Here is a 26,132-nt window from a genome sequence, read left to right as displayed (position 1 = left end):
TTCTTCTTCCCTCTCCAAATTCTAACTTTTTCTTCTCTTCCTCCAATACGGCCTTCTATTCTGCCTCTTCCCTCTGCCTCTAATTCCAATATTTCCTCGACATTCCCGTCCTTCCCAGGCGAGGAGGAGGAGGAGGGGAGTCATCTTTCAGCAGCAGTCCTCGTCGCGTGGGGAGCATTGGGAATGTCAGCCTCAGTGGGACTGGGAGCCGGAGGAGCAGAGCTGGGAATAATGAAGGGAATGGTGGGAATGTTGGGAATTCTGAGAACACAAACAACGTTCCAGAAGAGGAGGAGCCTCTGTTCTCGTCCACCCCGCCTCCGGAGGACATCAACGGAACCCTGCCGGAAGAGTAGAGGGACAAAGTCTCACCCCTCCTTTTAAACACTGTCCATCCTTCTACCTGTCCTTTCCTGACTTCCCTCAATACATCTTTCCATTTCCTGTCCTTTATCCCTCCCTCGTTCCCTCTCCTTCCATTCCTCCCTTTAATCTTTCCCTCCTTCCACTTCTCCCTTCTACCCTCTCCTTCCCTTCCTCCTTTATCTTCCACTCCTCCCTTCTTCCCTCCCCTCTTCCCTCCCCCTCCCTTCTTCCCTCCCCCTCCCTTCTTCCCTCCCCCTCCCTTCTTCCCTCCATCCCTACTAAAATTCTTATACCCTGCCCCCTTTTTATGCATCACCTGTCTGTGACAATAGCTTTGATTGTGTCACCAAAATGTTACAAAGGTGTGAGCTGTTTTAAACTGAATTGATATCTTATTGCAGATGTCATAATATATATCTGAAGTTATAGCTTATTGCACTTAGACACAAAAGATTGTTTTTCTCTCTATGCACATTTATTTGATTATATTTTCAAGCAGAGGCTATATGTTAGAAGAAACAAATTCTTTAATCTGGGAATGTAATGTGAATTGAGTTTATATAGAGTAAACCCATGGACAATACTTTCTAAAGATAGATTTAATCAGATATCAGGCTGTGTCTTTGTTTTTCATTCATAATGAGTTCCTTACTGACGCACACACACTACAGTCTTACTACTACGATCTACGTTGATTTTAGGTTCACATAAAATTATATTGCTACAATCATACTAGCCTCGTCCCAGATCTGTTTGTACCATCATGTCAACTCATTGTAACTCATGATGACAGACAGACTGGTGCCCAGGCTACAATCCTACAGGACAGACAGACAGACAGACTGGTACCCAGGCTACAAACCTACAGGACAGACAGACAGACTGGTGCCCAGGCTACAATAGTCTACATGGCTTTTAATACCATTCAGTGTCAAGGGTTATTAGGCTGAGTTGTTTGTGAAAACACCTAAATATATATTTTAAACGCTATAAACTATTTTCCTTCACCACAATCGTGTGTTCTTGTCTGTGGATTTTGTTCAACAGCAACAAAAAAAAAATACATCTCTTTCACCAAGTCAGTTTTATTGAGGACAGTTGGGTCAGAGACACATTTAACCAAACATGACTTATTAGATACAGGAAGAGGCATCCCAGGATGAAAAACATATTTAATGGAAAAACTAAATGTGTATATTTTAGTAAAGAAGCTTGTGAGTGGCTACACAAAGCAACAACATGACATCTCATTGGGTGTCCATCTCTGTGACTTCCTGATTCACAGAAACAAGACACACCCCATCCATACAGAGAGGTTTTTAAAGCTAGAAATGTTTCAAATGAGATTGCTTCATACATTCTACCCCCTGAGCAACAAGCAGTAACAGTCACGTATCCACTCCCATTTTAAACACACGGAACGTTCTATTTTCTTACATCCTATATTATTACTAGTACCATACAGGGAAAAAGTAAGAACCCAAAGCAAGTGAATCAACCCTTACATGTATTTTGTAACATAAAAACACATTTCCTTGAAGTAGTCATATGTCCCCCTCATCACAGAACAAGGTTACGTTCAGGGTCGGGCTCAGTTCCATTTCAATTCAGTCAATCCTGGAAGTACACAGACGTTCCAATTACAAATGTATTTTAGTTTTACTTTCTAAATTGAAACAGACTTGGTAACTTTTATACTCTTGGATGGCAAAAGTACTGAGCTGAACTGAGCAGCCAACTAATAATATTCTTCTTTCACTTTTGATTTTCCTCATTTCCAAAACCAGTTTTTTTTTTAAAGAAGCACCTGGTAAATTGGTAAATCTGTAAGGATTGGATAGGTATAAACATGGTGAATACTTCACCTAGCCTAATCAGAGCGTTGCTACTCCCGTCTATCCAACAGTTTCAGATGAACTACATTTGCCTAGGACCTAGGAGGGTAGTTGGGGCTAAATATTAGTTTGTTTGGCATTAAGTCTATGACGCTATATCATTGCCTAGAACTGAATGGGCTGAGGTGTATTACCGGTACCTGAGCAGTAGAAAGAGACATCTTTAATAAAGGTCAGACCACACCGAGGTCCCAGCTACAGAGAGACCTCTTTAATAAGGTCAGACCATACTGAGGTCCCAGCTACAGAGAGACCTCTTTAATAAAGGTCAGACCACACCGAGGTCCCAGCTACAGAGAGACCTCTTTAATAAGGTCAGACCATACTGAGGTCCCAGCTACAGAGAGACCTCTTTAATAAAGGTCAGACCACACCGAGGTCCCAGCTACAGAGAGACCTCTTTAATAAGGTCAGACCATACTGAGGTCCCAGCTACAGAGAGACCTCTTTAATAAAGGTCAGACCACACCGAGGTCCCAGCTACAGAGAGACCTCTTTAATAAGGTCAGACCATACTGAGGTCCCAGCTACAGAGAGACCTCTTTAATAAGGTCAGACCACACTGAGGTCCCAGCTACAGAGAGACCTCTTTAATAAGGTCAGACCATACTGAGGTCCCAGCTACAGAGAGACCTCTTTAATAAGGTCAGACCATACTGTGGTTCCAGCTACAGAGAGACCTCTTTAATAAGGTCAGACCACACTGAGGTCCCAGCTACAGAGACATCTTTAATAAGGTCAGACCACACTGTGGTCTCAGAGTAAGGCACAAAGCTTCACCCAACAGGATATAAGTGACTACGTGCTGTTCAACAATATAGATGTGACGGTATTTGAGTGCATCTATTCCCTATATAGTACCCTACTTTTGACTGGCTCCTATGACTGAGTAGTATGCCCTTACTTTTAACTGGGGAAAAAATAAGGGCCCTATATAGGGAATGGCTTGGTATTTAAGACACAAGCCTGTCATCACAGAATGAACCAACACCAATACCCAAAACATAGGGGTGAGAATGATCAGCCAGGTATTCAAACCCACATACCCAGGCCATTAGGGCCTTTAGAGACTGTTAGCCCACTGAGTTAAAGCCAAGGCATTACCCTAGGGAGCTAACGCGAGTCTTCAGATCTCAGGCAAGGTTATTCACCCTGCAGGCATAGTAACCCCAGTGGTTCACAACCAGTGGTACTAGAACCCTGAGACCATAGGCTTACTGGTCAAAGCCTCCTGAGACCATAGGCTTACTGGTCAAAGCCTCCTGAGACCATAGGCTTACTGGTCAAAGCCTCCTGAGACCATAGGCTTACTGGTCAAAGCCTCCTGAGACCATAGGCTTACTGGTCAAAGACTCCTGAGACCATAGGCTTACTGGTCAAAGACTCCTGAGACCATAGGCATACTGGTCAAAGCCTCCTGAGACCATAGGCATACTGGTCAAAGCCTCCTCAGACCATAGGCTTACTGGTCAAAGCCTCCTGAGACCATAGGCTTACTGGTCAAAGCCTCCTGAGACCATAGGCTTACTGGTCAAAGACTCCTGAGGGGGTATAGGGCAGAGCATGGAGTACATTACTTGGTGGTGTACAGTAGCGGTTGTGAACCACTGGTTTATCCTAGCCAAATAACCTCTGTTACACTTGCGTCACCATATACAATGGTGTTAAACACTTGTCATATGGGTTAAAAACCCTGAGATTCCAAACCACAGTGGCATTCATAGGGTTGAAAAATGTGGTTAACTTAGAGAAAATAAAAAGGTTTTCCAGAAGATTCTGGTTGGAATGTTGGATTTCTTGCTTATTCCTGCTTGATTCCGTGAATCTTCTAACCTTGATTTATGGAATATGTGGGAACTTTGAGAAAGTTAGCGGAATTTTGCAGTCCTAGTCATTCACAGGTAAGGCCGTCGCATAACAAAAATAAATCTTGACTACCCTCTGTGCAACATACGTGGCTGTCTGAGTTCATATCCAAATATCAACATTTACACGTACAACTATAAAATACGGCTTCAATCTCCACGTGGATTATTCACGGATTGTTCATCCATTCAAGACTTCTACTAGTAAGAAAATCCTACTGTATTGCTATAGTTTAAACACATAGTTCAAGACATCATAAACTTTGGTAATCTAACTCTGTTATAATATCAGCCTCGTCATGTTGAAGCTCTAAAGGTGAGCGCAGGCTAGCGCTCAGTCAGGTTTTACCAGGCTGACGTGCCACCATCAGTAGCACCCTCAACACCATAGACTAGGATAGATGGCTCTTGTGCTACAAAGCCGGTTTAAGCATGGGCAGAGCGAGCCATTGAGGACTTTCACCATTTTGAAGTAGTCAAGTGGCTGGTACTTGCTATCGGTCAGGAAAGGATTACAGAATTCCATCCAGGTCAGTAGGACTGATCAGCCAATGAATTATACTATACTAACATTACATAACTGCAGGTGTCAGTAAATCACCAACCTTGGCTTAATACCTGTTCAGGCAACACCCTCCAGGGGGCAGTAATTTACAAACCTTTGCTTTACCGTTGAAGAAGAAATTGACTACTTTAAAATTTAGAAATCCCTCAATGGCGCTGCCCATGCTGTCACAGAAGCCGCCCATGCTGTCACAGAAGCCCTCTCTATGCCGAACACATTCCTCAACCTAACCAAACACCCACAGATCTAGGATCAGATGACCCTAACCCCAATCCCCACCCTTAACCATTAGAGGGACAACATCTGATCCTGGACCTGCAGTAAAAAGGTGCAAAGTATATCTATTCCTTACCAAACCTTCTACGCCAACTTTCCTTCTGCCTCCTGACTAGTCCCAAGATGTCCTGGTTTTTCCAGAAATCCTGACTGAAGGATTCCAGATTCCCTGCTTACTACACCCTGATTCTGAGAATCTTCCAACGAGGATTTCTGGAAAACCAGTGTATTTTTGGGAAAGTTACCTGAATTTAGCAACCCTACTTCTGACCCTCTTAACACTCCTTCCACTTCCTGTCCTTAACCAGTAGGTGACACTGTTCAGTCACAGTATTATTATTCAAACATTGGTAGACAAAACAAGGGGGTGTATTCAAGTGAAGTAAAATATAATTCACCATTATTGTGTGGATAAACGTTCATTCCAGTAAGACTTCTTCCTCCATAAAACAACCAAAAGAACAAAAACAGAACAGATCAAATGTAACAACAAAATACGTGCCGTCCTGTAGCGAGACACTGTGGTCACGTCTCAAATGGCACCCTATTCCCTACATAGTGCACTACTTTTGACCAGTGCACTACTTTTGACCAGAGACCTATAGACCCTGGTCGCACCCTGTTCCCTAGATAGTGCACTACTTTTGACCAGATATGGGTCCGCTACAGGTTAGTCCCAACAGGAAGTGTCAGAGCCATAAGCCCCGCTCCTAGAAGCCTCTCTCAGTCCTCGATAAGAGACCCAGGGCAAAGCATCCTGGGTAAAGTGCAGAGGAAGGAGTACCGTTGATCCGTGACGTCATCAAAGCTCCTCAATGGCGCTCTAGAACAGTTGATATCAACACTGACGTTCCATGACGTTCCATGACGTTCCATTGCATTAGAGGGTGAGGTTCTGTCTCAATGACGTTCTAGAACTCGACTCACTTCCGTGATGTCCAGTGATCTGGTCCATTCCTTTCCAGAGTGAGAGCTGTACGCTAGCACATTAAACCCCATTGGAAGCTGAAAGCTGGGATACAAGCCTGGTGACCTAGGGAGACTGTGCTGGGCAGGGACATATTCATTAGTGCACGCTGTAGCTAACTGGAGAAAAACATTTTGCAACAGAACAGGTTTGCACAAAAAAAAAAAACAGTTTATTGGACAAGTTCAGTTAGTCCTTCCCCGTTTCAGCCAGTTTACCACCATTCGGTGTCTAGTGAATACGACCCTGATAGATATGGAGTGAGGGGTTGATGAGGTGTGGGGCTAGGGTGGAGGGGGGGAGTTCACAGAATAATTTTGGGTCCTGGTCCGAAGTCTAACATCTTCACCATTCTGTAACACACAACAGAAACAGATTACTTTAACAGCACACTACAACTAACAGAATGTTTCAGACTCCATCCCAGGCTATTTTCAGCCATTTTGTTAGGACTCCATCCCAGGCTATTTTCAGCCATTTTGTTAGGACTCCATCCCAGGCTATTTTCAGCCATTTTGTTAGGACTCCATCCCAGGCTATTTTCAGACTGTCATTCCCCAATAGGCCCTGTTGTAGGTTAAGGATCATCATTGTTCATTAATATCATGTAGACTACTGAATCAGCTTTATATTTGTTCATTAGGTTGTAGGCTACGACATTACGACTAATGGGATATTTTTTTTAATGTATTGGTCTTCAGTGTCCATTTCATTCTCTGATGGGCTGTCAGGTTCCAGTTTAATGTAATACAAACTAAACGGATCAGAATGTAGATCCCTGACAGAGTAAATGTCTGTTACAAACTAAACAGATCAGAATCTAGATCCCTGACAGAGTAAATGTCTGTTACAAACTAAACAGATCAGAATGTAGATCCATAACAGAGTAAATGTCTGTTTACATTACTTGATTCAATTGTAGGTAGGCTATGAAATGGCTTGTCAAGTCATTGGTTGAGTAACAAATGTCACCCTATTCTCTAGTGCACTACTATTAACCAGGGCCTATAGGGATTAGGGTGCCATTTGAGATGCAGTCATTATTGAGCTAGTCGTAGAGCTAGCTATAGTTGACCCCCTCACCCTTTCTCGTAGAGTCCGTTGGTGGTGGACAGTGTGTCAGAAGAAGAGCCTCTCTGGGTGGGTGGCGCCCCCTGTCCCCCAGAGAGGGTACTGCGACCAGGAGACTGTTCATAGACAAACTCCCTACAGGACGCTAGTTTAGACTCCAGGTTCTGAAACCACAGGCATGGATGGATGCAGGCCGCAGGGCGCACACACACAGTTATGTTATGTGTTTGTGATATTGTGATCAGAGGGGAAGACAGAACAGTGTTGTGATCAGAGAGGAAGACAGAACAGTGTTGTGATCTACATGAATGTGTTGTGATCAGAGAGGAAGACAGAACAGTGTTGTGGTCAGAGAGGAAGATGGAGAGAACAGAACAGTCAGCAGACTTCCTGTTACAGCTGTACGACTTACAGGAAACAGATGTTAAATCACACACAGACAGAATCTTTACCTTTTTTCCCCCAAGTCCCCCTTTTTTAATGTCACTTGAATTTAATATAGGCTAATCAATAAACACCAGCTTGATTTTGGTTTAATTTGAACATTGTTGTTTTGAAGCTCATTTCAAGTCATTCTACATAGTTTAACAAAACTTAGGTAGGCTATTTAATGATAATAATAGATTTAGAAAATAAAGTCTAGACCTGATTGCCCCAAATGTTATTCCGCTACCAATTATGTTTTATTAGAATCATTTATATTAACCCTCAATTTAATTATGCATACTATTTTACAGAAAGTGATTCGATCAATTGATAGCGACAGTCACATTGTATCAGATGACTTTCCCAACCAAAGTCCAATTTCTCTGACTCCTCCACTTTAGAAGGTCGTAGCTCAGCTTCTGAATGTCATAGCGACAAACCAATATATACCCATGTACATCAGGGCCACGTCTTCCTCTGCCATTTTACTGCTTGTTGCTAGTCTAAAGCGTTTTACTGCCTGCTGCTAGCCTAAAGCGTTTTACTGCCTGCCGCTAGCCTAAAGCGTTTTACTGCTAGCCTAAAGCGTTTTGCCGCTAGCCTAAAGCGTTTTACTGCTAGCCTAAAGCGTTTTACTGCTTGCTGCTAGCCTAAAGCGTTTTACTGCCTGCCGCTAGCCTAAAGCGTTTTACTGCCTGCCGCTAGCCTAAAGCGTTTTACTGCTAGCCTAAAGTGTTTTGCCGCTAGCCTAAAGCGTTTTACTGCTAGTCTAAAGCGTTTTACTGCTTGCCACTAGCCTAAAGCGTTTTACTGCTTGCTGCTAGCCTAAAGCGTTTTACCGCTAGCCTAAAGCGTTTTACCGCTAGTCTAAAGCGTTTTACTGCCTGCCGCTAGCCTAAAGCGTTTTACTGCTAGCCTAAAGCGTTTTGCCGCTAGCCTAAAGCGTTTTACTGCTAGCCGCTAGCCTAAAGCGTTTTACTGCTAGCCTAAAGCGTTTTACTGCTTGCCGCTAGCCTAAAGCGTTTTACTGCCTGCCGCTAGCCTAAAGCGTTTTACTGCTAGCCGATAGCCTATGCCGCTAGCCTAAAGCGTTTTACTGCTAGCCGCTAGCCTAAAGCCTTTTACTGCTTGCCGCTAGCCTAAAGCCTTTTACTGCTTGCCGCTAGCCTAAAGCCTTTTACTGCTTGCCGCTAGCCTAAAGCCTTTTACTGCTTGCCGCTAGCCTAAAGCCTTTTACTGCTTGCCGCTAGCCTAAAGCCTTTTACTGCTTGCCGCTAGCCTAAAGCCTTTTACTGCTTGCCGCTAGCCTAAAGCCTTTTACTGCTTGCCGCTAGCCTAAAGCCTTTTACTGCTTGCCGCTAGCCTAAAGCCTTTTACTGCTTGCCGCTAGCCTAAAGCCTTTTACTGCTTGCCGCTAGCCTAAAGCCTTTTACTGCTTGCCGCTAGCCTAAAGCCTTTTACTGCTTGCCGCTAGCCTAAAGCCTTTTACTGCTTGCCGCTAGCCTAAAGCCTTTTACTGCTTGCCGCTAGCCTAAAGCCTTTTACTGCTTGCCGCTAGCCTAAAGCCTTTTACTGCTTGCCGCTAGCCTAAAGCATTTTACTGCTTGCCGCTAGCCTAAAGCATTTTACTGCTTGTTGCTAGCCTAAAGCATTTTACTGCTTGTTGCTAGTGTAACCGATGTGAAATGGCTAGCTAGTTAGCGGGGTGTGCGCTAATAGCGCTTCAAATCGGTGACATCACTCGCTCTGAGACTTTGAAGTAGTTGTTCCCCTCGCTCTGCAAGGACCGCGGCTTTTGTGGAGCGATGGGTAACGATGCTTCGAGGGTGGCTGTTGTCTGTGTGCAGAGGGTCCCTGGTTCGGGCGAGGAGAGGGACGGAAGCTATACTGTTACACTAGCCTAAATCATTTTACTGCTTGCTGCTAGCCTAAAGCGTTGCGGATTTATGCATAATTTTAGATTTGTATAAACAAATCGCAAAAAAAAATATAATAATAATAATTACCCCTCAAATAAAGGAATGTCCCCGCGCCCCCACCAAACGTTGACGACCCATATGGAGGTTGGGAACCCCTAGTGTAGTGTGTAGTGTGTAGGTGGGTAGTGTGTAGGTGGGTAGTGTGTGTTTGAGTATTAGAAGACAATCATCGCAGACCTTTAATGAACATCATCTTACCCCGACTTTCCTCAGCAGTTCTCCTACGATGTTGAGAGCTGAGATACGTGTCGACGTGGTGAGAGGAGCACCTGATAGGCCATCGCCTGAACACACACACAGAATAATAAAAGAGTTTTACATCTCCTGGTGTGATCCGGGTATTTAGTGAGTAGACACATTTTACACATGAACACATACACGATGGCACTCACCTCTGCTGTAAGAGGGTGGGGGGGTGGTGAAGGGGCTTGCTGAGGGGTGGGGGGGTCTGGAGGGCGTGGAGAGGAGGGATGGAGGGAGAGCAGGAGGAGGAGCGGTATGGAGGGATGAGGGCGGTCGTGTGGATGAATGGGAGGTATGGAGGGATGTTTTGTCCTCCGTCTTGTCTGAGAAAGAGTTTTTGGTGACAGTGAAGGACGGTCGTCTTTCCTGCTTCTGTTGGACAGCCAACTCCTGTCTTAGATCTAAGACACACAGAGAGACAGTAAGAAAGCCTGTCCCTTTAAGAGTGACTGATGATGTCATAGCTAGCACAGCTCTGAGGGATCATTCCATCCCTGGTTCAGCCCCCTGCGCCTGTGGAGAGGAATCTCCGGCTTGGAACATTATTATTTGTAGCTGTTAACCAGGCCGACAGGAGCGCCAGTTACCCAGGCCAACAACAGTTACCCAGGCCAACAACAGTTACCCAGGCCAACAACAGTTACCCAGGCCAACAACAGTTACCCAGGCCAACAACAGTTACCCAGGCCAACAACAGTTACCCAGGCCAACAACAGTTACCCAGACCAACAACAGTTACCCAGACCAACAGTTAACCAGGCCAATGGGACCGCCAGTTAACCAGACCAGGACCATTAATTCATAACACAGAGACACATGAACACTGTCCCAGCCTGATGTCTCAGCCTGCAACAAGACCCACACCGCCTTAAATCGCCTTACACCTACAGTTTTATATAGAGCCATAGCTGAATGGAACTCTTTACCAATCCATATTTCTCAGGCAAAAAGTAAAGACCATGTGACTGGACAGGAAATAGAAAGCATCAACTGACTGTTAAATATGTTTCCTGTCAGGTATTTTAATTGTCTGTATTGTCTACGTGTTAAATGTTCGTAAAGTCTTAAATTTGTAATTGTTTGTAATGTCTTATTAATTGGTGTTGGACGCCAGGAGAATTAGCTAACATGACGGCATTAGCTAATGGGGATCCTAATCTTAGACACACCTCTGGTCTTCATCCTTCAGTCTCTGAACTGACTCCAGTAGGTTCTCCTTCTCATCCAGCTGACTTTAATACAGCCGTATTAGACATAACAGAAAGGGTAGGTCTGAGATAGAGGTAGGCTAGGTGTTTCATGTCTTCATACCTCTGGCTTCATCCTTCAGTCTCTGTACTGACTCCAGTAGGTTCTCCTTCTCATCCAGCTCACTCTCCAGGAAGGCATTCCTCTCTATCACATGGTTCATCCTCTGTTCAAAGTCCTCCAGAGACATGATGGTGGCCCTAATGGAGGGGTGAGAGGAGGAGGAAAGGGGGACAGGGGGTAAAGATGATGTGGTGAGGAGTTAGGTGGTGTTAGTGTACATCATTAAGAACCATTCTCTATTCTACATGTAAGAATCCTGCCAGTGAGATGATCCAGGGAGAACAGAGAGGTGCTTATGATATAGGGATCTCTCCAGATCATCGTTAGCCTGCTCCAGTTACACACACACACACACACACACACACACACACACACACACACACACACACACACACACACACACACACACCCCCCCCCCACCTCTTGGCTCTCTCCAGGTCATCATTTGTAAGTCGCTCTGGATAAGAGCGTCTGCTAAATGACTTAAATGTAATGTAAATTAGCCTGCTCCAGTTACACTCCTCCCTCTTGGATCTCTCCAGATCATCGTTAGCCTGTCCAGTTACACTCCCCCCTCTCTCTCTTACCTCTTGGATCTCTCCAGGTCATCGTTAGCCTGCTCCAGTTACACACACCCCCTCCCCCCTCCCTCTCTTACCTCTTGGATCTCTCCAGGTCATCGTTAGCCTGCTCCAGTTACACACACCCCCTCCCCCCTCCCTCTCTTACCTCTTGGATCTCTCCAGGTCATCGTTAGCCTGCTCCAGTTACACACACCCCCTCCCCCCTCCCTCTCTTACCTCTTGGATCTCTCCAGGTCATCGTTAGCCTGCTCCAGTTACACCCTCCCCCCTCCCTCTCTCTTACCTCTTCGATCTCTCCAGGTCATCGTTAGCCTGCTCCAGCTCTCTGATGTATTTATGGAGCTGGTCTCTGATGGCCGTGGTCTCAGCCAGGTCTTCTTCCAGAGTAGAGATCTGACGGTACACCTCCGAGTGCTGCCTTTCATACTTCTCCTGGAGGGGATAGGGGGCAGAAGTGGTCAACAGTAGTACCCCAACAGAGTTTCTCAACTCCTCCAGTACCCCAACACTGTTTCTCAACTCCTCCAGTACCCCGAGTCCTCCAGTACCCCCAACAGCACATTTTTTATGTAGCCCTGGACAAACTCACCTGATTCAACGCATCATCAAGCCCTCAATGAGTTGAATCAGGTGAGTTTGTCCGAGGCTAATCTATGCGTTTCAAATGTAGAACCAAGGAGTACGGGCCCTGTTCTATAGCAGTCCACTATATGGGGAGTACAGGCCCTGTTCTATAGCAGTCCACTATATGGGGAGTACGGGCCCTGTTCTATAGCAGTCCACTATATGGGGAGTACGGGCCCTGTTCTATAGCAGTCCACTATATGGGGAGTACGGGCCCTGTTCTATAGCAGTCCACTATATGGGGAGTACGGGCCCTGTTCTATAGCAGTCCACTATATGGGGAGTACGGGCCCTGTTCTATAGCAGTCCACTATATGGGGAGTACGGGCCCTGTTCTATAGCAGTCCACTATATGGGGAGTACGGGCCCTGTTCTATAGCAGTCCACTATATGGGGAGTACGGGCCCTGTTCTATAGCAGTCCACTATATGGGGAGTACGGGCCCTGTTCTATAGCAGTCCACTATATGGGGAGTACGGGCCCTGTTCTATAGCAGTCCACTATATGGGGAGTACGGGCCCTGTTCTATAGCAGTCCACTATATGGGGAAAAAGGGACGCATATATAGTATCTTTAGAAGACTTAAGTCGACTCTTGTGGTGTAGAACAACACGGTGGCGGTGGTGGTGTAGACCATCAACAGGGTGACGGTGGTGGTGTAGACCAACAACAGGGTGACGGTGGTGGTGTAGACCATCAACAGGGTGACGGTGGTGACGTAGAACAACAACAGGGTGACGTAGAACAGGGTGACGTAGAACAACAACAGGGTGACGTAGAACAACAACAGGGTGACGTAGAACAACAACAGGGTGACGTAGAACAACAACAGGGTGACGTAGAACAACAACAGGGTGATGGTGGTGTAGAACAACAACAGGGTGACGGTGGTGTATAAATCCAGCAGACTGTTAGTGAGGCCATATTCATCAAGACAACAGAATTTATCTTCAGTTACACAGGGTATATGAAATATACATTCAAGTGTTCCAGGCAAAGATAGATAACAGCCAGCAGATCAGCCTGACAGTTTGTTAGGGAAATGACCGGATGATTAGACTAGCCGTCTTAAATTTCTGCACCATCTCAATTATCTCTGCATGCAAATACTCACGTTAGCCAGTAGCCATGTCAGTCTAATGGGCCTGCAGTCTAATCTTTGCTTCCTCAATTTCTCTCAAAGCTCATTGGAGGAGGGGATCCAAGGTCCCTCCCTCCTCTAATGATCTTTGAGAGGAAACAAGAATTTTGACAGCTAGTACCTTTTCACACACAGCTTAAGTTTGGTAATAGATCGACAGGATGCTATAGGTTTTGTAACTTCCTGTCTGACTCAACCGCTGGCAGCGTGTCACAGGAAGTACATCCATCAGGAAGTGAGAGTCAGACATCGTCAGTGGTTCCAAAGTGACGTCACCTCAAGCACAGCCAGGCATGCACTAACGCCCCGCACCTCTGATTCAGAGGGTTACATGAGGAAGACACATTTCAGTTGAACAACTGACTGGTTGTCTCCTTGCCCTAACCACATTCCCATCCACAGTTATGCAAGTAGTCATACTGAAGACAAAAAAAAAAATCCTGACAGCTGTGATGGAAAGAAGTTTCGGTAATAAAAAATAAATAAAAATACAGACAGGTTTCCATCCAATAATTGGTGACAGAATCTACCTACTGACAGTCACTTAATTAGGCTATGTCAGGAATATATTTATTTTTATTGTAAGTTAGTTGGCTGCTAGACTGTCTAATTACTGACCGCCCCCCCCCCCCCCCCCCCCCCCCCCATTGATTTTGTTAGTCACTCACTCAGATATATTAAAAACTGCAAACATCTCTCCACCCTACGGCAAAATGTGTACAATAGCAATAAATTAGCGGTAAACTGCTAATTGTTCTCTGCCTCATGGCAAAATGACATGAAATTAGTTCTAAAACTGCTGAATCTCTTCTCTGCCTCAGGAGGTCTGGAGTGCTCACCTCTTGTGATGAATATAGTCCCTCATCACACACACACACCCCCACCTGTCCCATGGAGAGTTCTTTAGACCAGCAGCCTCCCTATCATCCTCAGAGATAGCAGGCTCATAAACACTGGCCCAAACTGTCAACTGGCTGATAGGAAAATACCTATTCAAATACAACTGGGACTGCAGGCGTTGCATCAGACAGACCCGGGTCACGTTCAGTAGCAAAACGTTGTCGAACATTGAAAACGGTCCCTCCTGCCCGAACTGTGCTCTTTGGAATGTCTTGCCGTAAAAGCCAAACTCCATATCCACGTTGACTCTCCCTCATGTCACTCTGCTGCTGAGCTTGATTGACTGTCTTGACCTGAAGCAACTTGTTGATGTCCCCCCCCCCACACACCCCCCCGTGGGCACATACTTCACCTGGTCATCACTGACCCCATCAACAACATGCAGGTCTATGACCTCGGTGTGTCTGACCACAAGGTTGTCTCACTGGACTTGACATTCCTTCCCCCTCTAACCAAGTCCAAGCATCACATACGTTGCCAGAACTAGAAAACAATGTTGACCCAGCCAGCCTGTCAGTGGATGAAATTGTGGAGTTCTACAACCAATCCCTGACCAGTGTGCTTGACCTCCACGCCCCCATAAAAATACAGGACATCACATTCGCTCACTCAGCTCCCTGTTAAACTCCATGTCCCGAACCGGCTCATAGCCCATAACAAAGAGGGGAAACAACATGGAGATAATAAAGTAAACTATATACAGTTAACAATGGTGTGTGTAGCCAGCTATCAGTAGTGTAAGTGAGTGGTTGCATGTATAGATGGTGATAATGATGGGTGTTGAGAGGTGCCAAAAACAAACAAACCACAAAATGCCACAACCAAAACATAACAGTGTGTCTGCGTGGAGAGAGTCTCCTCAATGAATGGGGGAAAGGTGTATTTATCCCCGGGACACACCCGGGCCCAGGTGTGTCCCATTTCACTGATGACCCTTCCGGCTCCACCCACCAACATCCTATTAAGGAAAACAAGAGCAAAGAGAAAGAATACAGCAGACAGAGTGGGAGGGTCATCACATCCAGAACTGAAAAATACTAAATCCATTGGCTGCATCCTGCAGCGTCTCAGAAACTTGGGCCTCACCATCCTTTTAAGACCACTGTCAACAGCTCCCTTCTGAAGCACGCCCTGGATCCAGAAGTGCTGGCCAATTATAGGCCAACATCCAACTTCTCCTTTCGAAGGTGTTGGAAAAAAAGTGGTTGATGTACAGCTTCAAGGCCATCTCAATCAGAACCACCCATTTGAGAAGTTCCAGTCACGTTTCCGGCCGGCCCACAGCACTGAAAAACGGCCCTACTCAGGGTCACCAATGACCTGCTGATGGCAGCTGATGCAGGCTGTGTCCAGATCCTCCTGGACTTGCACGCAGCTCTTGACACTGTCGACCACCCCACCCTCCTGAAAAGCCTCCGGGTCACCATTGGACTGTCTGGACCAGCTCTGAGCTGGTTCCACTCCTACCTCTCAGACAGGACTGAGTACATGTCGCTAGGTGGGTCCAGGTCCCAGACCCACCATGTCACCTGTGGTGTCCCACATGGATCTGTTCTTGGACCCATCCAGTACATGCTCCCCCCTTGGGTTGTGTGGAATCTCCTTCCACTGCTATGCTGTTGACACCCAGCTGTAGGTGTCAACTGCCCCCAAGTCCCTCTGATGCATGTGCCCATCTGATCACCTGCCTTGAGGAGGAGAGATGAGGGCATGGATGAAGCAAAACGTCCTTCAACTGAACAGCAGCAAAACCGAAGCCCTACTAGTTGGCAGCCCCCACCAGGTCCAGCATGCACCTATAACACACCTCACCATTGCAGGACAGAACATCCTTCTGTCCCCCCTCAGGTTCCAGTCTGGGTGTAAAGCTCCATTCCTCCCTGACCTTTGACAGCCGCATCAAACAAAAGTGTAGAACGTCATTCTATCACCTCAAGAACATTGACCAAACTCAGTCCCACCCCCTCACTCAGTCTGATGCAGAGAAGCTGGTTCATGCCTTTATCTCAAGGCTGGACTACTGCAACACATCCTTCACCTGGATCCCTGGCAGGAGTCTCCAGGATCCCTGGCAGGAGTCTCCAGGAGTACTACAACACGGTCTTCACCAGGATCCCTGGCAGGAGTCTCCAGGATCCCTGGCAGGAGTCTCCAGGATCCCTGGCAGGAGTCTCCAGGATCCCTGGCAGGAGTCTCCAGGACTACTACAACACAGTCTTCACCAGGATCCCTGACAGGAGTCTCCAGGATCCCTGGCAGGAGTCTCCAGGATCCCTGGCAGGAGTCTCCAGGATCCCTGGCAGGAGTCTCCAGGACTACTACAACACGGTCTTCACCAGGATCCCTGGCAGGAGTCTCCAGGACTACTACAACACGGTCTTCACCAGGATCCCTGGCAGGAGACTCCAGAAGCTCCAGTACATCCAGAACAGCTCTGTCAGGATCCTGATGAGAGTGAGGAAACACCACCACATCACCTCCATCCTGGCATCTCTGTACTGGCTCCCAGTCTCATTCCAGATTGAATTCAAAACCCTCCTGCTGACTCATCACTATGCTAAGGATACTGGGACTAAACACCTCCCTCTGCAACCGGATCCTGGACTTCCTGACGGGCCACCCCCAGGTGGTGAGGGTAGGTAGCAACATCTGCCACGCTGATCCTCAACACTGGAGCTCCTCAGGGGTGCGTGCTCAGTCCCCTCCTGTACTCCCTGTTCACCCACGACTGCATGGCCAGGCATGACTCCAACACCATCATTAGGTTTGCAGACGACCCAACAGTAGTAGGCCTGATCACCGACAATGACGAGACAGCATATAGGGAGGAAGTCAGAGACCTGGCCAGGTGGTGCCAGAATAACAACCTATCCCTCAACGTAACCAAGACTAAGGAGATGATTGTGGACTATAGGAAAAGGAGGACCGAGCACGCCCCCATTCTCATCGACGAGGCTGTAGTGGAGCAGGTTGAGAGCTTGCCAAGTCTAGGACAAAAAGGCTTCAACAGTTTTTACCCCCAAGCCATAAGACTCCTGAACAGGTAACCAAATAGTTACCTGGACTATTTGCATTGTGTACCCCCCCCCCAACCCCTCTTTTTACGCTGTTGCTACTCTCTGTTTATCATATATGCATAGTCACTTTAACTATACATTCATGTACATACAACCTCAATTTGCCCGACCAACCAGTGCTCCTGCACATTGGCTAACCGGACTATCTGCATTGTGTCCCACCCACCACCCCCTCTTTTATGCTACTGCCACTCTCTGTTCATCATATATGCATAGTCACTTTAACCATACCTACATGTACATACTACCTCAATCAGCCTGACTAACCGGTGTCTGTATATAGCCTCTCCTGTATATAACCTCACTACTGTATATAGCCTGTCTTTTTACTGTTGTTTTATTTCTTTACCTACCTAAAGTTCACCTAATACCTTTTTTGCACTATTGGTTAGAGCCTGTAAGTAAGCGTTTCACTGTAAGGTCTACACCTGTTGTATTCAGCGCACGTGACAAATAAACTTTGATTTGATTCATAACAATGCCCCTCCTTATCTCAAGGAACTGCTCTCCCTCCATAACTCCACCCTCAGGTCAAGAGATAACCTGCTCTTCCACACCCCCGGGACCAAGCTGCGTCCCTCGGGGATCGGGCTGTCAGCTCAACTTTTTATTTTTTATTTTATGCACCCGCAGATTATTCTGTATAATGAGAAGAGCTTTACAAATGTAATAAATAATAATAATAATAATGTTATTATTATGAAGGGCTTGATAAGTTGAATCAGGTGTGTAATAGTTGAAATAAATGGAAGGGCTGGGGGTCCCTGAGTAGAGGTTGGAAAAACGCTGCTCTAAACTAGAGTCAAGTCAACAGTTCATACCTTGTAGTTCTCCAGTTCCATGTGTAGCCTGTTGTTCTGTGTGACGAGTTCTCGGTTCTGTGTCTCACACTGCTTGAGTTCAGTCTCCAGTTCCCCCTCGTAGTCACGACTCATCTGCTGGAACTCCTGCAGCTCCTCCTGCGCCTCCTCAGCCCTGGGAGAGGTTAGGGGTCAAGATGGTGGTCGTGGAGTAACAGAGGACACTACGGTTTAAGCAGATACCTGTGGGTACCTCTGCTGGGGCCTGGCAGACTGCTCCTTTCTCTCTGTGTGTGTATGTGTATGTGTGTGTGTGTGTACCTCTGTTGGTGCTTGGCCGCCTGTTCCTTCCAGTAGTCCACCTCCTCCTCCAGAGAGACAAACTTAAGGGGCTCTGGTTCTCCCATCTCTGCCCACACCACTTGTAACTCTTCTCTCCCTTTCTTACAGTTCTCCTCTCACTGAGTCAGTAAATGGAAGGAAGGAAGGAAGGAAGGCGAGAGTCAGTAAATAGGTGCGAGTCAGTAGGCTAAACTTAGATGATCAACAGTGTTGATACTTTTTCTTCCAAAAGAGATAAAGTGTTCTCTATTCAGCATTTCCAAGTCAACAATGTGCTTCAGGCAAGAAAGGACAGCAGAAAAGGGTTACAGGAGTTTAGTGCAAACTACAACGACATAAGTCAGTCATCACCTAGCTAGCTAAGGAGTGCGCTGTCAGTGTCAACTGATGACAATAGGCTGGCTGTCAAACTATAGGAACGCAAAGAAAAGCACAACGGCCAGGCTTAATGAACATCAACTTTATTTATAAAGCCCTTTTTACATCAGCCGATGTCAAAGTACTGTACAGAAACCCAGCCTGAAACCCCAAACAGCAAGCAATGCAGATGTAGAAGCACGGTGGCTAAGAAAAACTCCCTAGAAAAGCTAGAACCTAGGAAGAAACATATTGAGGAACCAGACTCTGAGGGGTGGCCAGTCCTCTTCTGGCTGTGCCGGGTGGAGATTATAACAGTACATGAATATATCATGTTTATTCAAACAAAGCAAATGGACGAATTTGGAATATGACTTGTTTATTTTGTAGCTATTGCCATTCTACTCATAAGCAAAGTCTTAAAAGCAGTGTTTGTAAGATTTAAACAATATCTGAACTAGTACATTCAAGTATTTGCTAACTGATGTTACAAGCAAACAAGGCAGCAAGCAAAAGAGACTGCACTTTGGTCAGAATACAAAAGGGGAAGTGTATTCTCGCCTTCACACCAGTAACAAGCAGTGTCAACTGGATAACGTTAGATTGCTATGTTTGCAATATGTAGTCTCTGGTCAAAATAAGTAGCTATGCTCTGGCATTTATTTTCTGCCAATTTTACAATAACGCAACCAGAGTCAGAATTGACTAAATGCAGTTACAAATGTATATGTGCAGACAGCATAATTTGCCTATACATCGAACTAACGGACGAGTCTGTCATAAATTCACGTTACCATAGCGATTTAAATCCCAGTAAATTGACAGTTGATACTAACCTACCTAGGATTGCTTGTGGTGGCTAGCAGCCGGTTCTCCAACAGTGCCGAAAGATGACGGTACCTTTATAACGGAGCTACAAAACGGAACAAAAATATCCAGAAAATGTTGTTACATAGATCATTCCTTGGCCGAAAGTAGTAACAAAGTTGCCACCTAGAACAATGCGAAGGCTGCATATCTCTTTTGTCCAAAGAAGACTCATCGCTAATCCTCCAACCACCGCGATTGTTTAACCTCTCACCATTGGTCGGTTATACTGTCAAACAAGTGTGTAGGGCGATGAATGGCCAATCGCGTTCATGATTTGCCTACGAGGTCGGTTAAATCAAATGCGCTTTTAAGCAGAGAGGAAGAGGCGAAGCGAGAGGTTTTACTCCGCACAAAATCTGCTCAATAAAATGTTTGTATGGAGGTCAATGGGTGTCGAATTTGGTAAACAAAAGATGTAATTGCTAATTTGCTACGTGAGGTTTATATGATCTAATAAAGTGTTATAATGATTAGGTTGTTACAAATGCACTGATATGAGTGAACGCACGTGGCAACTTCGAAAAAACCCACTTTATATCTAGTGCTATTTTTTTTAGGTGAGGGAGCCCAAAAATATGTAAATGATGTCATCATTTCCTCAATCAAAGTTTGTACCGACAGATTATTACAGGGCTCTCCAACCCTGGTGCTCTACCGCGCTGTAAGGATTCACTGTTGTAACTAGCCAGTTGTAACTAGCCTGGTGCTCTTGAGTGGCGCAGCGGTCTAAGACACTGCATCTCAGTGCTACAGGGGTCATTACAGACCTTGGTTCGATTCCAGGGTTTATCACAACAGGCCATAATTGGGAGTCCCATAGGGCGGCGCGCAATTGGCCCAGCGTTGTCCTGGTTAGGGTTTGGCCGGGGTGAATGAATTTGTTCTTAACTGACTCGCCTAGTTAAATAAAGGTTAAATAAATAAAATACCCTGATTAATCTTATAAACCATCAAATTAGAATCAGGTGCGCTAGATTAGGGTGGAATGAAAACCTACAGGAAGGTAGCTCTCCAGAAGCAGGGACAGTGAGCCCCGTTATAGAATACGCATAAAATGCATCCTCCATTAGCAACGTCTGACTAGGCCCACACATATTGTCTCAAGAACATGTTTTATTGTTAATACCCTCAAACACCAAGTTAAACATACCTAATAAAACAAACAGGCCGTCATGACTGTCAATCGTGAATCGTAATTCTTAAGGTTTTACCGGTGAAACGGCATCTTCATGCCAATCGTTTGATTGATCTCAATCAGTTTACATTTACATTTTAGGCATTTAGCAGACGCTCTTATCCAGAGCGACTTACAGTTTCATGGGAATATGGATTTCTATCTTCTTGAATTACTGTTTCGTGAGCAAATTACAGCAGATGGTGTTAACTAAGTATTAGCCTTTCTTGTATTTTAGTTTCAATCAAAGCATATATTTCCTGCCTAGTGGCTCTTTTGAGTTTAGGCAGATTATACATTTTTCCACTATTCAGCTTCAGTTAACCATCCTAAAATCTCAATAGAAATGTGGTGTTTTTGGTGTAACAATAATGTTATTGCCCTACTATGCTATTATATTTGGTTCTGTTAAGTAAAATAGGCTACTAATGAATCATTGTGATTTTGCAAGACATTGATTCCCGCTTTGATCTAACTTTACTAAACGAGCACCTTTGTGAGAAGTGATCATCTTTTTATTTGTATTAATAAGTGATGAGCAGGACTATTAGCCGTAAGGCAACAGATCGAGGGTTATTTTTAAAGGATTGGAGCGCCCTTCCTGGTTCTGAAAGGTCAGCGCGAAATCTATTTTTATTTGATTAGCTTGAAGCCATGGTTACAATATACCCTATTACAGAATAAAATAAGAGGTTAACTATTATCTAATTTATTTGCATAGACGTAATCATCAAATCAATTGACTAAGTAGTGAACATAAATCATTACTACTGTCAGGTCGTGTCAATTCGAATCTGGCATCAGAACAAAATAGTCAGCACATAGTAACTTCTGATTTCTTTGTACTTTAATTAATGCAAACACATTTATGGTAAATCTGATGTTCGTATATACGGGCTCCCTGTAACACCACGCAGGGCAAAACAGAGAACTGAGTTACACATCCTTTGCTTTTCATTAAATACTCTGACAGAGATAGTTCCCACTCACTGCTGGCCTGTCAGAGGGAGGATGAGCGTGGTTTAAACTTACTCATCCTATCGTTGGCGTGCAGGTTGGTCCCAACCTCGAGACGCCTCCTGTTGCCGGGCGTAGTTATTATCTTCGGCAGTCGATTTCTCTTGTGACGGTACAATGCACAGTTCTCTAAAACCCCGACACCCCTCCGCGTATACATTTCACCCATATCCTGCCCTGATCTTTTAACAAGCTCTTCCATATCCCTGATTTACAGCATCTGCATTCTTTCCATATGACTCACCATCCCATGAGCCCCTTCCTCTCACACAGCAGTATGCTCTTATCATATAGAGTATAAACGTAATATTATAGCATAGCTTCTTTGTTATATTATATAGGTTATGCAAACAAATAGTTGGTCAAACCCTAACACTACGTATGAATTGCAGGAAATTCGTTTTAAAACAGCCATAAAATCCATATTTTGGTGTGGTGCATTCACACATCTCAATAAACTAGAACCTAAATGCATTATTACCCTCCAACTTGGCCCAATTCACATTTCCCACCCTGACATACCAAGGTAGAACTGTAGGCTACATGTGTGCAATGCAAAGGCCCATTTCGCTACACTCGCAATAACATCTGCTAACCATGTGTATTTGACCAATAATATTAGATTTTGGAGGATTGAGAACTTTGGCCAATCAGAACATAAAAAAAATATATCTAAATTCACCGTGTCTGCCTTGATGTTCATAAAACTCCATCGACCCCTCTTGCACAGTGGAACCCAAAACGATATGTTACCGCTTGGTTAGAGTCACACCGTTCTTCCGAGGACACCCAACCCAGAGTGGCCACAGCAAAGCCCAACGGAGCCTGACCCTCTCTGGAAGTTGCTGTAGTCCTGCTTTGGATATTTAGCCTATATTGGCTATTGGTTGAGATGCAGGGCCGTTCCTCATGTTTCTCGCCACCACCAGAGAAAAGACCTGTAGGCTGCTGTAGCTTACATATTTATTTGGTTGGCATTCAATCGTTGTTCATGGAACTTTTGTGATAATTAAATATAATATATTTCGAATCTGAATAAATTTTCGGTGTATTATCAACCTGAAAAAGGTGAGGAAGTGTACCTACCTTCGCCTCCTCCAACACTACACACCTGTTATATCTGAGTTGTGCCTGTTGTCATAGAGTTAGATAGAGAACTCATGGGAATAAACCGTTTTAGCGTAAAGGCATCCAGTTTCACCATTTTAAAGTAGGGTGGGGATTTCTATGAGTTGGGTGCAATTATCCAATGAAGAAGAAAAACGTACTACTTTAAAATGGAGATAAGAGCTAAAAATGGCAGATACAAGAATGAGTCCTGTATCTATCGCAATGGCCTGTTGTTCGCAGTGTATCTGCCCTCTCTTTGGCTAGAACGGTCCCACCTGATCTCACCACCTCCATCTTGGGGGACATGTATTTCCATTGTTAGAGTGGTCACTCAATATCTTGTTAATTTAATAGACAATTGTTGTTTCAGGACAACTGGGAATTCAGAAAAAACTGAGGTCAAATCCTTATTTCAATGACCTTCAGGTCAGAGGGTTTCCGACTTGAGTTGGATGACTGTTAAAAACAAATTTTCCCTGTCAGAGATAAAGTCAGTAAAGTAAAGTCGGAGGTTGGCGATTTCCAAGTTCCCAGTTGTCTTGAACGCAGCATGATGGTATGTCGGGACTGATGGTCTGTTTACGTAGCGGTTTAGGATAATTAACTTTGCAGGTTAAAATAATCTGGTTTCCCATTGTTGACGTAGCTATGCAGTTCTGAGACAACCATCCGGGTGGGTGGGGGACACAGACTGACGCCTTGATCACACCGACAGCGTCAATGCGCAAAATAGTACGCAGCATAACCTAGATATGTGGGCAACAAAAGTTCAACATTCACCTATACTGCTATTTCTGTCAAGCCATCTACACACAGTTTGACGCTTATGTTCAATAAATCCAACATATGCACCACACAGAACGCACTGCCACTGCAATGCTGCAGGGCAAACACAGCGTTCCATTGGAAATGAATGTACTTCTGGTGTACCAAAATGCAATGACGCTGTCGCTGTGATCGAGGCGTGAACCTCCCCACAATTCCCAACCAACGCAGCTCCAGTAGGCCTACCTGTCCTCTATTCATTTGAATGCGTTGACAGTTGGAGAAACTGCTTCAGCGACGCTGAGAATTTGAAGTATGAAAGACAACGGTCCAATATTCTAGAACATTGCTGTGCATGGGAATACAACTTTCGGATTATGATAGACGCACTCCTTGATCACAGAGTTATTGCATTTTGGTACACCAGAAGTACATTCATTTCCAATGGAACGCTGTGTTTGCCTTGCAGCATTGTGTTGCAGAGGCAGTTGCAGTGCGTTCTGTGTGGTGCACACATTGGATTTATCTAACATATGCATCAAACTGTATGCAAAGACAGCTTGACAGAAATGGTAGCAGAAGTTGAATGTTAAACTTTTGTTGCACACATATTTAAAGGGCTCCCGAGTGGCGCAGCGGTCTAAGGCACTGCATCTCAGTGCTAGAGGCGTCACTACAGACCCTGGTTTGATTCCAGGCTGTATCACAACCGGCCGTGATTGGGAGTCCCATAGGGCGGCGCACAATTGGCCCAGCGTTGTCCTGGGTTTGGCCGGTGTAGGCTGTCATTGTAAATAAGAATGTGTTCTTAACTGACTTGTCTAGTTAAATAAAGGTTAAATAAAGTATCCAGATGATGCTGCGTATCATTGAGCTGTAGTCCAACACCATCTAGCCACAACAGTAGAAACGTAAACAGGCCATCAGTCCCGACCCTTTTAATGTCCTGGTCCCGACATACCGCGACACGTATTTATATACCTACCGCGACACGTATTTATATACCTACCGCGACACGCATGTATATACCTACCGCGACACGTATGTATATACCTACCGCGACACGTATGTATATACCTACCGCGACACGTATTTATATACCTACCGCGACACGTATGTATAAACCTACCGCGACACGTATGTATAAACCTACCGCGACACGTATTTATATACCTACCGCGACACGTATTTATATACCTACCGCGACACGTATTTATATACCTACCGCGACACGTATTTATATACCTACCGCGACACGTATTTATATACCTACCGCGACACGTATGTATATACCTACCGCGACACGCATGTATAAACCTACCGCGACACGCATGTATAAACCTACCGCGACACGTATGTATATACCTACCGCGACACGTATTTATATACCTACTGCGACACATATATATATACCATACCGCGACACGTATGTATATACCTACCGCGACACGTATTTATATACCTACCGCGACACGTATGTATATACCTACCGCGACACGTATTTATATACCTACCGCGACACGTATTTATATACCTACCGCGACACGTATTTGTCATCTAGTGATCAATTAATGATGTGGTTATTTATTATCTAGAATAAAACCAACCGTTCTAAATGCAGAGTGTTTTATTTATTTAACCAGGTAGGCCTAAAGACCCATTGACGTTAGAAACCTCTTTTGCAAAGGACGACCAAGAAGGCAAAACAGGGAAATAGCAGCATGTCCATAAAATGTAAAAAATAATAAAATAAACACAAAAGACAAAGTATCACAAGTTACAGATACAGATTAAAAACTGAGGCCATCAAAAACATTGGCTTCGATCAGTGTTAAAAATAGACTCTGACTTTAATATCTTTTGAAGAATGTTCCAGGATGAAGGGGAATTATGGGAAAAAGATTGGTTTTCCCCATCTCAGTTCTAGCCTGAGGAAAAGACAAGGACAGCAGACTGTGAACCAAGACTGTATTGATGCCGTGTTCATGTGGTAGTCGGAACTAGGAAACTCTGAATTTCTGACTTGCTAACTGGTTGTAGTTATACACGTGCCGCATTCAACGAATCAGTAAGTCGGAAATAAATCCTAGTTTCCTAGTTCCGACTAGCAAGACAACGGGGCACGAGTGACTAATCTGGTCAGTAAGGAACAAAGAGGTACACAGGGAGTTGTCCTATCAACGCTACCAGTGCTTTAGCCTCCTTGTGGATGGAACGCTCCATTGCACCAAGGCGTACAACTCACAGTGATGGGTGAGTGATCTTGCATTGGTGATACATCTTAAAGCGGGGTGGGGGGGGGGGGGGGGGGGGGGGGGTGGCAGGATTGACTTTGTGAAACCCTGTCTTAAAACCACCAGAATCAGGGCCAGATTAAGAAATAGTAGGCACCAGTACATAATATAGA

General features: G+C 45.0%; 1 protein-coding gene across 3 annotated transcripts; it reads right to left on the bottom strand.

Moving 5' to 3' along the window:
• Window positions 1-1,431: 1,431 nt before the first annotated feature.
• On the bottom strand, window positions 1,432-19,846 carry LOC115170306 (nuclear distribution protein nudE homolog 1-like). 3 transcript variants are annotated; one of them, XM_029726922.1, is made up of 9 exons: window positions 19,626-19,846; window positions 18,412-18,551; window positions 18,112-18,265; window positions 11,832-11,980; window positions 10,965-11,101; window positions 9,803-10,054; window positions 9,609-9,694; window positions 7,018-7,169; window positions 1,432-6,287 (listed from the first exon to the last, which is right to left on the bottom strand). In XM_029726922.1, exons 2-9 carry the CDS (start codon window positions 18,495-18,497, stop codon window positions 6,239-6,241), a joined length of 1,065 nt encoding a protein of 354 aa, XP_029582782.1. In that variant the 5' UTR covers window positions 18,498-18,551; window positions 19,626-19,846; the 3' UTR covers window positions 1,432-6,238. The 3 variants fall into 3 exon arrangements, with proteins under 3 accessions (XP_029582782.1, XP_029583581.1, XP_029584417.1); XM_029727721.1 differs by having other exon boundaries at window positions 19,630-19,846; XM_029728557.1 differs by lacking the exon at window positions 7,018-7,169.
• Between the last annotated feature and the right edge of the window lie 6,286 nt (window positions 19,847-26,132).

The sequence above is a fragment of the Salmo trutta genome, chromosome 1, assembly GCF_901001165.1.
Source record: "Salmo trutta chromosome 1, fSalTru1.1, whole genome shotgun sequence".
NCBI lineage: Eukaryota > Metazoa > Chordata > Actinopteri > Salmoniformes > Salmonidae > Salmo > Salmo trutta.
The sequence above is the reverse complement of the archived record's forward strand: the minus strand, read 5'-3'. Positions and strand labels throughout refer to the sequence as shown.

Bases quoted from the DNA above. Each gene is read 5' to 3' on its own strand.
- LOC115170306 (XM_029726922.1), bottom strand. From the start codon at position 18,497: ATGGGAGAACCAGAGCCCCTTAAGTTTGTCTCTCTGGAGGAGGAGGTG. The intron at 18,266-18,411 runs GTACACACACAC...AACCTCTCCCAG, and splicing joins GCGGCCAAGCACCAACAGAG to GGCTGAGGAGGCGCAGGAGG. The intron at 11,102-11,831 runs GTAAGAGAGAGG...CCCCTCCATTAG, and splicing joins GACCTGGAGAGATCGAAGAG to GGCCACCATCATGTCTCTGG.